Below are 12,138 nucleotides of genomic sequence, written 5' to 3' on the forward strand. Positions count from 1 at the left end.
CTCAGTTTGAATGTAAGGTATCTCTCTAGCTCTTAGAAAGGCGACGTTCTTTGTCTGGTGGTGGCCCTTGGTGTTATTGATGGCTGTGGCTACACTGTCAGTGTTTGCCTTAAGGACCTAGTCGCCAATGATAGTGTCATCTCCAAGAGTTTAGCTGCTGAGGAGGTGTTCCAAGGAGCCTCTTCCAGATCAATGAGGGCAGGAATGTGTCAGTCTAGGCAAGCGTCAAGGTACAACATGATTGAAAAACAAATTGCATAAGCTGCTTTCAGACGTGCACTGAACTCATGTGTGAATGTAAATGTCCAATTGAGAGGCTCTGGAGTTTCACAGACTTTCTCTGTCTTGCCCCCTATTATAAAGCCTGCAGAAAGGCTGCAGAAGTCGATGTGAGCCCACAGCAGGGGATCCCCGGCTGGATTCACTGCAAGCGAGTGGGGGGTGGATGCAACATGCAACAGACATAAAAATGAAAGACTACCCACATATGTCCGGGTGAAAAAGTGGTTTGAGGTGATAAGAGCAGACACCAGTGTTGCTCTGCTGTAAACCAAATCACGTGATCTCCGCAGCGGAATGTGTACGTTATTCCTGCATCTCCCTGCTGCACCCCCCCCCACCTGAATACTACAGAGAACAGGACGTTCTGAAAACAGGACGATGTCTGAAAACGGCTTTAGAGTGCTGCCCATGCTTGCCTTGCAAGGCATCCAGTTTAACTTGCCCTGAGGAAGACCTCCATAGCTGAAATGCTCAGGCATGGTTTTAATTGTTACAATGACTAAATGGCCAAGTTATATTAAAGGCTTTTTAAACATAATACCTTTTTGAATGCCTCACATAATTCAAAACAAAAGTGTGTCTGATTTTAATATTTGCCATTGTGTTTTTCCAATATTAGCTTTAGGGTTAGGGGGTTACCCTCAATACCCACAAGGTTTTTATTTAATCAGAATCTATTTGTTAAGTAAACAAAATAACAAAGCTGACATTCAAAGACATTTTCTTGGACACATGGGGGCATTTCGGTTGTTACCAGAAAAATATTGAGGCTCAGTTGTAATTGTGCAGACCAAGAATTCTCATGAACAATGAAAGTCAAAGGTTGTTCATTTGTGAAAAGCTTCACTGGACATTTAAAATTGTCTGTTTATTATTTATTTATTAAATGGCCTCAGATTGAGCCTTTTGAAAAATGGGAATAACTGCTCTGTGAATGTCGTTGCCAAATAAAAATAAAAATCACTGTCACCCTCATTACTTGGAGGGATACCACATAATTGGGCTGTTTCTCCAGTAATTGCTGCAGTCATCTCATCTTTGGCTGATAGATCAGCGTTTCCCTGTCCTCCACCTGTTCTTATCCTTTTTACCCTCTCTCAGGTTTTACTTTATGACAAACTATATCAAGCCCCTTTTTTTAATTTTAACTTGAGCCACATTGCACACCCCAGGGGACATAGCATCCACTTCCTCTTTGGCTCTAGGGTATAGTGAACTGATAGCAGTTAATTTAACATTTCTAACATGTCATTCACAGAACGTTGTTACTTTGGTCTGCTGACTTAAATCTTCCACTTTTGCTGAGTTGATCTTTTCATCTTTATTACCCCTTTCCATTTTTTTCCCAGCAATTCTCAGAGGTGTGGAACAAAGCTAGGACTGGGGTTGGGCTAGGTCCAAATCAGACTGCCTTTGACTGTCCAGGGGTCTTTTCATATCAGGTCTCTCTTGGGTGGATTTTCCAGAGCTTCATGCTGGGTCTGAATATTTGGACCTGTGAGGACCTCTTAGAAGTCTATTTATTTCACACACACACATGCATACTCAATCCTATCTGCACCAGCTGCTATCCACCGGCCACAAGAGAGCCTGAATCTTCCATTCCTGTCCTTTTCTCTGCCTCACTATTATCCACAGCTACATGTCTCATCTCTTCTATGCTGGTGACAGTCATGGAGTTTCACACCGAGAGGATCTGTGATGCTGATACCCGCTGATTCTGTGACTGTCAAATGACTTATCTCTCTCTCTCTCTCTCTCTACCGCTCTATCTCTCTCCTCCACCCCAAGGCATTTGGTGATGCTGCCAAAGAACTAGTATGAAAATATTACAGCCAAGAATCTTCCTGCTTCCTTATGACTCCATGAGATCAGCCGTGGCTTTGAGTTTTTTTGATATATAAAGGTTATATATATGGATTTTTGTTGTATACAATATTCAACCAGCAGCAGTTATAGGAGCTTAGTTACAGTATGTATTTTAATCATAAATTGTTTATGTATTCATATGCTTTTTTCTATTCTAGAGAGCCTTTATTTATCTTAAACAGGTACATGTATAATACATAGATTGTAAAAATGGATGACATGACAGCTCCTCAATAGTGAAGCCAATTCTTCTCGATTGCCAACTGGTTTCTACCTGCAGTATAGGTCATAAACCCCGCCTCCTCCATATTATAGATGGGACATGGACCAAACTAAAAAATGTACAATACATTTTTTCTCAAAGTTGGATTCTGCCATTTAAGGTAATTCTTATCAATCTGATGTATGTCCAAGTGCGTGTATTGGCTGGACCTTGCTCCTGCTCCATGGCAGTGTTTGTATACTCAATATTTTAGTTTCATTATGGATTGGGAGAGGAAGTGGAGAGACATGTCCATCTTTATATACAGTTTATGGTATAACATTTGAATTACCGAAAGATTCACCCAGGCATTCATGCATTTCTATTATCCATTATCTATGTCCCTCACATGGGATCTTCCAGCTTCCCAGCAAGAGCATTTGCAAAATGGAAATGCCGTGTTCGCTTTTCTTTTGGGAAGCCTCCAGGGGCCGTACAACAGGGCCCTGTCAATTACACTCCTGGTTCTCTGGATCTCTCTATGCATAACCAATGCACATTTGCAGCATCTTTGTTTTGTGCAATGCCCGTGATTCCCCCTTCAGTGCTTGCCCAGTTGCCCACATGTTGAGCATTTGAATAACCACCTCGAGAGGGCAGGAAGAATTAGCCTCAGCTTTTACACACTGATAGTTCTATGAGAGGCTCATAATTGTGTGTTTAGCACCAGCTGCCAGTAACGGGACTCTATGAATCCATCACACAATTCTTTGTTGATATTTTCCAAAAGGAAGCTCCATGTATACGTTAGAAATCATTGATTCTTCTGTGTTAAAGTTTTTCTTATCATCTTTGAATAAGGGATCACAGCAAAATCCGAAATGCTGTTGACAACGACAGTGACTTCAAGCTTTATGCCTCTGTGCTGATGGCTGTGATGATGTTTGTCACACTGCTATACTGCCCCCCCCCCCCTAATATTCAAGTTGTGGCGGCATGGTGGATGCTTATAATTGCTTACTGCTTTGTTGACGGTCGCTGTGTAGTATAACCTCTCATTACGTCCGACATACACTGGGCCGACTGTGGCTGCCAATGCAGACTGTTTTCTCAATAATACCTCCCACTGCTCCCATGGCGGGAGCAAGAGATCATGATGTTAACTAAATGTTAAAATGTGTTGGTGTTGAAATGGGGCATATTTAGAGCTTTTCTCTGCCGAACTTAGGTAAATTTCTGTTCTGAATATTGGAGTGAGAGAAATTAATTTCCGTAATCACTTATTTAACAAAATTTTAAATCATTATTTTCTCAACATGTCTTCATTCCATCAAACACTTGCTTATATGTTATCTAAAACTAACCAAAACTCAGATGACGTTTACTGGCACATGCTCTGCCTCATTTCTAGTTTGCACCAAACATTCAATCCATTCATTGTTTTATTTGTGGTACTACCTGCCTTCATATGTAATGAAGATTGGTATATGTACTATACAGTGTTATATTAAAGCACATCTTGTTCCAGTGGGAGAAAAAAAGCAGCGGAAATTTCATTACTTATCTCAATTATGAGCTGCTTGTGGCTCTTGTATTTATACCTTCTATATGGAATTATATTGAATCACATTTTCTGTGTTATAGCCCACACAAAATGGTATATAAACTAAAACTAAATGGAATCTAAAATGGACTCTAACCAAGCCTGAAGAAATACATGATACAGAAGATGCTGTTGTAGATTATTCCCCACTGCCCTGTGTATGATGATCTTATAAGGATCCATTGGGTTTTTTATACAATCAGAAAGGATGTATTGAAGAACAAGAATCCTTTTGCAAATGTGCCAAGTTTGCAAGTTTTTTTTAATACCAACAAATGTTTAAAATCTGCAAAATTGCTTTAAATGTGGAGGATATAAGTACCTAATTTTCTTTTAAAAAAGGATAATGCATTGATTTACAGCTAGAACTTAATATACGAGCGATATAATTGATAGTGTAATAAAGTCATTGTATGTACATTTTAGTGATTCATAAAAGTTAATTAAGGGGTGCTCCACTGGCTTAGGGGTAAAGAAATAGATCATTAAACACAAAGTTCCAGGCTAGAATTTGGCCCCATCATGCTTTTGTCCTCGTGCAAAGCAGCGTCCAAACAACACATCAGCTAGGAAATCTCAAAGTTGGAAAAAGGTGCTCTAATGACAAGATGCAGCGATACCATCATTGAAAATGTTTACAAATCAGCTCATTATCAGAGATAAAATGCTCAAGTAAAAATATTTATTCTAAACACTTTTTTATTCATGACAATATTGTATTATATTATCAGCTTGTCTGTTCAAAATATTCATAATTAGTTGTGGCTGTTTTCTTCAGCATCGACTACATCCTTCTATAAATCTAAATTGGTGCACATCGAGGAAGGGAGATACCTATTTAGTCCATGGGTACTGTGTGTGTGTGTGTGTGTGTGTGTGTTTTTTCTTTGCAGGAGATTGGACCAGAATCAATTTGGAGGTGTATCAAAGCTCCGAGGCAGATGAAAAAGGAATTGTACCTTTGAAATCCATCGTGAACAATGTCCACATTTGAATTGCTCACAGACTAAGGAATATGTCTTTGACCACAATAGAAACTCTACATTATTAAGGGGGAAGAATATTTGGGTGAACATAATGGAACATATAGAGAAAATATGGACCCACCCCTCCCTCTTACGCTTGTGATAGGTTCGAGAGAAGTTCAGTCAAAGATTTGATTTAGGAGTTTAGTTTGGATGGTAATAAATATATAAATGAAGTGAGTGAAAGTAAAGTTTTCAGTCTATTAATACTGAATGACATGCATCTTGGGATGGGGGATACTTACTTTCTCAGCTCAGCCAGTGTTTGGTACTACTAGAATATTTGTCTGAATTCCAGCTCAGCAAACACGCAGTACATGCTCAGTGCCAGATAAATTGTGAATGAGCTTTTATTGAGAAATTGAGCCAGATGTCAGATTAGGACAGATGAATTGTGTCAAGATTTCATAAACCTATTACATTGAAAGCCCAGTGATGAAAATTTCCCCGAAAATTCAGAGCCTCTATGCTCAACTCCCAAACATTGTTATTCATCTCATTCCGTCTCATTGGCCCATGTTGACAAAGCCTTGAACAAAAATGTGTTACTGCTGAATCATGTTCAGCAGGACACTCTCATCCCTGCAGAAATAACAGTTTGTGAGCCGTAGTGTTTTGTGAATCCTCGTCGGCGAGGTTAAGTACAATGGACATATAAAAACAAGCAAGCAGACAAATAACTAAATCAAACTGTGGCTTGACAGACATCTTTGCCTCCCACGTTTTCTATTTGTATTCAGCAGTGTTTGTATTTGGAAAAGTAGTCGTTTAAACTCACCATGCCCAGAGATAAAAGACTGATGTGGCCGACATCGGAATGCCTCACAGGTTTTGAATTTGAATATATGGCTCTGTTTTGGCTGATAGCTCGTTCTCAAGACGAGCAGGCCAAGCCGAGAGAAATTGGCTCTGTATTTCAAGGTAGCTCATGTCAACTTATGTCATTTTTTCCCCCCGTCGACTCTGTCATGTTCTGTTTTATGTTTTTTTAAAGTAACAGGCTTTACTGGGCTCAGGGACCAATGGATCACAAAGAATCCATGAATTTGTGGGTCAGCCCTTTGTGCAGGTAAATCAGTGTGTGTGGCTCTGCTGTAGGTAGGATATATTATTTTCACATTGAATGGCAGATCAGAGACTGTAAACAAAAGCACCTGCCTGGCACGGACTACAAACAAGCTCCCAAAAGGCTCGACTGTCTCCCTCTGAATTCAAAAAAACCCGGTGAGGTCAGACCTCCCACATAATCCTCAAGCGGCTCCTCAGTGGGGGGCCATACCCACCTCTTTGTCTTTGATTTCTGATGTCACATCCTCACCGATCAGGTATTCTTCTCAACCCCAGATGTTTGGCTCATTCTTCACAGAGATCAAATGTAGCATAGCAACCAGATGAAACAGCTTGTTTTGCTTTCTTGCTAGGTAAGGTATGATACCCAACAAGGTGAATGCTTCCTGATCATAATGTTAGGAATTCTGCCTTCATCTTGTTCATTTGAAGTCATTTATTTTTGGTAGACAGACATTTTGTTTCTGGAAGTGTGCTGTTGTAGGGGTTCCAAGGACTCTTTCTCGACAAAGAAATATACCCTTGTTTGTTTGTTTGACTGTCAGTTGGATTAGACAAAAAGTGCTCAATGGATTTGCACCAAACTTGGTAGAGGAGTGGGGCATGGGCCAGGACAGAAACTGATACATTTTGGAGTGGATACAGGATTATTTTAAAAATAATTTTCCTTCCAATTGTGAAATAGGGCATTTTTCAACATTTTCATCAATTGATCTTGATGTAGAAAATCTGACATATTAACGATGTTGAGAGATTTTTAACATTTTGAAAAATTTGGTGAAAATTATTCACTCCTTATCTACTTACCACTATGCCGATGGAGGGGTGGGTCGAGTGTTTGAGTCCATAAACGTTTTTAGTCTAATATGAACATCAGGGCTTGCGGAAACTTGGATGACACCACAAAAGCATTGTCATGTTTTTTCTGCTGTTTTATTACGTGCTGTCACTTTGGCTGAAACACTGTTTACCCCTGAGACTCCTAAAGTGTTTTGTGGACTCAAACACTTCAGCCACTCCTCCATCGGCAGAGTGGTGAGTAGATAATGGGTGAATTTTCATTTTTCGGTGAACTGTCCCATTAAGGTCACGGTGGCCTCACAAAATATGTTTAGGTTTTTCTTGAACATGATTTGATACAAATGTTCACTTGGACTCAAAGATGAACGGATCCATTTTTTTGTGCCTGAAGGTCAAAGATCAAGGTCACAGTGACCTTACACTCTTGTAAATGTGATTTACAAGGACTGTCCGTAGGGAATTTCATTGCATCTGGCACAATTCTCTTTGACTCGTGGATAACCTGATAAGACTTTGGTGTCCAAGGTCATTCTGGCCTCTCAAACACAAGTTTTGCCTTGTGAATCTCAGGAACATTTTGATGGGATCTTTCAAATTTGGCACACATGTTCACTAGGACTAACTGATTAACTGATTAGATTTCAGTGGTCAGAGGTCAACACATGGTCAAGTGGCCTCAGAAACATATTTTCGGCCTCTTGAATGTGATATATTTCACCGATTTGAGGGAATTTCTTAAGTTTTCATTTGGACTCAGAGATGAAGTGATTACATTTCAGTGGTCAAAGGCCAAGGTCACAGTGACCTTATATGAATCTGGGGAAAAAAGTGAATATATGTACACAGAAACAGCACTGGTTGGTGGAGGTATTCAACCACAGTGATGTAATTCTAGTTTATTGTAAGAGCAAGACAGACAGATGTCATATTATTTTGCCTCGGCGGAGGTATGCACTCTGCAGAGTACCAATCTTGTTCTTTCTTTGATATGCTTATAGATATTTATTATCAATTTCAAGCTACCGTGGATTAGACCTTAGAAATCTTGTTTCTCACTGTAGGTTTCATTGAATAACACCAACTGCATTCTGAAGAAATTAGTGGGTTTTTTGGTATTGTTATTTCTTCATGCCATGTTTATGTCTCCCCAGGTCCTTTACTTCCATACGTCTCTGCGGTTGCCCAGCACAGTGGTGGTTGTGGAGCTGGTGTCGTTGTCACCCAGACCAGACAGTTCCCAGCAGGCCCTGGGCAGAGGCTTCACTGTGCTGGAGCTTTTTACCAACAGGCCAGAGGCTCAGGCTGCTGATGGCAACAGAAGGTGATTAGTCCGTTCCTAATTACACCAATTAGGGATTAATGATGTTTTGCATGAGGAGATGGGTGTAGACAGGTGTATTTTTAGTGTAGGGATTCCGCTTTATATATTATCTAAGGACTGCCATCTTATTTAGCCTTATACACTAGTTTAATTACAGATGTCACACCTTTGAGTCTTTATAAGTGCCCATCACTTTAGTATATTTGTGGAAATACTTTCATATGTAAGGATTGTGATAAAACCAGGGAATAAGTTGATGTCTGTATCAGAATTTATTGGGTAAGAAATACTAGTTTTAAACAAAATTACATGTATTCAGTCATTCACATTGATTTCACTTCATCTTAGGCTGAATCTACACCATGGGTCACCAAGAATCCTCCTACATCCCCAATTGCAGGACACAACTGACTGTAAGGACATTTCTTATACACTATGTTCTTGAAATATTTATTAGGTTGTTGTTTTGTTACTGATAAAATGCTACAGAAAAGCTCAGAGGGGGCCACAATACATGTGGGGGTTAGCGATGTTTGTTTCCCGACCTGTGAGGCTATGGTTGTTTTCAGAGGTGAGAACCTTGACAACCACAAACATCTGTAACAACACTGTTAGCAAACAACACTGTTAGGTGTATTTGTGTTTTTGCCTTTTTATAGCAAGTCGAGCTGTTCCCAAATGCAATATCTCACCAGAGACTCAGCAGCACTTCTTACAGCCTGAAGGGATTATGTCATCAGATGTCACCTTTAGAGACAGTAATCCACGAAGCTGGATGTGTGCTGTGTCAGTTTGGCTTTGCAGACAGAGAAACTGAAGATAAAACTAATCAACAATCACTCAAAGCTTAATTACGAAGTACAAATGCAAAGAACAATTAAAAACCAAAGCACTGCAGGAAAAACAAAATGGGAGTTTGGATGGTTGTCTTGTTAGGTTTGTCTCAAAGAGAGAAAAGATAAACACCCATGTGCCGTGGAGAAGTGATGACAACTTTGGGTTGTTTTTGTAGTTTACATTTGAACTAGATTAGCTGTGTCACCTTAGCTGGGGTCTTTCTGGTTGGAGTTTGAATGTTCTCCCTGTGTGTGTGTGTGTGTGTGAGCCTCCTCCCACAGTCCAAAGACTTACAGTTCTGGGTTCATATCATTGGACACTCTAAATTGACTGAAGCTATGAATGTGAAAGATTGATTGTCACTGTATGATGGCCCTGTGATTCACAGGCGACCTGTCGCTTCTCACCCAATGTCAGTTGGGATTGGCTCCAGCCCAAAGAGAATATGTGCAAGTTTAGTTCCAAGCTCTCATAGTGATATTAAGATTGTTGCTCTCTGATTCCCAACATTACACACGTTGTAGGTAATGAAGAAAGCTACAACTCATGATTGATTGAATAAATGAAACTGTGTATCTCTCTGTTGAAGGCTGACAATCCTGGCTTTGTGTGAGGGTGGGCTTTTTGGGCAGGGGGGGTCCTATCCATTGGTTGGAATATTTCTAAGTATTAGACAAACATCAGTTCAGAATTTTAGAACAAATCCTCTTGAATTATTTAGCTTGCTACTGAAGCTCTTGGTTGGTCTAGATCTGTTCACGCTTGGCCTAAAACCAAGGCTATGAATTACAAAACACTGTTGTGCCTCGCAGTATGAATAACACCGTGCCCAGCGAGAGCAAGAGTTCCTGTCTTGGCTATCATGTCACATGAATATTAGAAAACTTTCTCTCAAACGGACTGTTATGCTTGCTGAATTATTAACTTCATGCCTGTTGTTTAGCGGAACATTGCCTTTCTGTTTGAAAGGCCATATTGCTGTCAGTCTTGCTGTTGCGCTTTTTCATTTCTTTCTATCACTTTTATTCTCATCCACTGTGACAGGGACACAGTCCCCATATCTGCTGCTTGATGTGAAACATTTTGAGTGTGAATTTGTGCTGTGGAACAAGTATCTCAAGCTTTTCTGTGTTACAGTGAAATAAGTACATTTCCCTATAGTGGTCATTCATGTCTGATTGTGTTAAAAAATTATAATGAGAAAACATGCCCTGGAGCTTGGAGCCTGACTTTTAAAAAAGGTCTTTATTCATAACAAATTTCATATTATTCAGTTTCCAGACTTTGTTTTTGAAAACGCTGTGGCTCCCGATAAGAATAATATCTTCATTATTTCTTGATGTGTTGCAAATGAAGTTGGGGTTAAAAGTTGAATTGCATAAAGGGAGTGAAATTAAACTATAAATAGCTGTATTTTAACATGCTTACCATAATAAAGAGATAGCAAACATCAGACACCATCATCATTACAATGGACTGTTCTTCCTAATACTCGTATAACAAGATGGCTTCAAGGCTCAATTATGCTGCTTTTATGTACAAAAAGAGATAAGTCCGTTTCAAACGATGTGGTATTCAGACATTAACTCCATCACATATGAAGAATACAGGAGATTCTTCAAGTCAGATGTGCTCACCATCTCCAGAGCTTTCAGAGGAGGGATGGCGGTAGAGCATTGAGGAGACAGGACATGATGTATAAATTCTGCTGTGGAGATCGCGTTTTTTGTTCCTGCGTTGACCATCATGGCCAAAAGCTTTTAAATCACATTGTTTTTTTTGTTTTTTTGCGTCAGTTGCATGACAGAAACGTCATCAACACACCCACTCACTTCCAGACGATAACCTCTCTCAAACATTTGGGTTCTCAAATACAGCCCCATCATTTCAGGAGATTATCCGGAGTCCGGTGCATGCCTGACACCTCACCCTCTCCTTCCAAACATTAAAAGAGGACCTGTGGTAGCCTTCAGTTGTCATAAAAACTCAAAAGGTGTTTAGTTTGTCCAGTCTCGGCTACTGTAAAGAAACATGATGGCCTCTGTATAGAGGACTCGCTCCTGATGTAAAACTTTAGTATTTAAATATAAAGGGCCCATTCTAGGGTAAAGAAAACAACAATTCGTACAATTTATATGATTAAACACTAGTGAAACCATCACTAAGATTATTTTATATTGAATTTATGCCAATAGATCCATTTCACCTAAATCTTACACACTGAACCTTTTAAGCAACTTATATTTTTAATCTCTATCACAACTGAAAACCTATCATTTAGCATCACATGACAATAACATTATAGCTTCAGACTAATACAAAAAACACACATGTAACCACATGATATCTTTGATCACCTGCACGGTGGGGCTGTGGATGGCATTGTGCAAAAAGTTCTCGATGAACTCAAGACATGTGAGTACCATGGTGACCAGTATGTGGCTTTTTTGGGGTCACAGTGATGTCAGATGGCCCATGTGAACTTGCCTGTTTTAATATGTGCTATACTAAGCTAACAAATGAAGCACATGGGATCTAATAGCCAAATAGCCTTTGGCTCTAAAGATTACAAACATAACCTAAATGCCTTCAGTTGCCAATCAACAAGAAAGGGCAGCAGGCCTTATCTGAAACCCAGTGAACTCGACTAGCTTTCTGCCACCGCTCTGCTCTTTCCCTGCTGTATTCTCTGACGCAGGGCTGGCTCCGGTGCTCTTGTCATGTCAACGGCCGTGCTCCGAGCATGTCGTTGGTTTAGTTTCATTTAAGTTCACAGAGACAACAGACAGAAGCTAAACCAAAACCTTCACCTTCAGGGTGAAGGTTATCACTCAGGACCCTCCACAAGAAAAAAAAAGGTTGCATCCATATCTCTACACACCTTCTCCTGTCTTTAGTGTCTACCCTCAGGTTGGTTCATATTACTGTATGTATTATTACCCACCTGTTGTTACAGGCAGGTTCTTAAAAGAACACAAATGTGAATGAGGAAGCCAGTTGGAGTAACACATCCCCGGCTCAAAATGCTCCAAGACAGGTTTTTATAAAACCTTGGAAAGTTATCACGACAGCAAGGCTCTGCTTGTTGATTTATTGTGAGAAAAGCCAGCTATAGTATGAGCTTGTTGCC

The 12,138-nt window shown here is 39.9% G+C and overlaps 1 protein-coding gene across 3 annotated transcripts in view; it reads left to right on the forward strand.

Annotated features, from left to right (window-relative positions):
• Nucleotides 1–12,138, forward strand: part of nphp4 (nephronophthisis 4) — a 156,589-nt gene that overhangs the window by 14,119 nt on the left and 130,332 nt on the right. For all 3 annotated transcript variants that reach the window (XM_035160267.2, XM_035160268.2, XM_035160269.2), the window contains exons 3-4: nt 8,002–8,171; nt 8,520–8,584. In XM_035160267.2, coding sequence (XP_035016158.1) covers nt 8,002–8,171; nt 8,520–8,584 — 235 coding nt within the window. The remainder of the gene's footprint in view (nt 1–8,001; nt 8,172–8,519; nt 8,585–12,138) is intronic.

The sequence above is a fragment of the Hippoglossus stenolepis genome, chromosome 6 (assembly GCF_022539355.2).
Source record: "Hippoglossus stenolepis isolate QCI-W04-F060 chromosome 6, HSTE1.2, whole genome shotgun sequence".
Lineage (NCBI taxonomy): Eukaryota > Metazoa > Chordata > Actinopteri > Pleuronectiformes > Pleuronectidae > Hippoglossus > Hippoglossus stenolepis.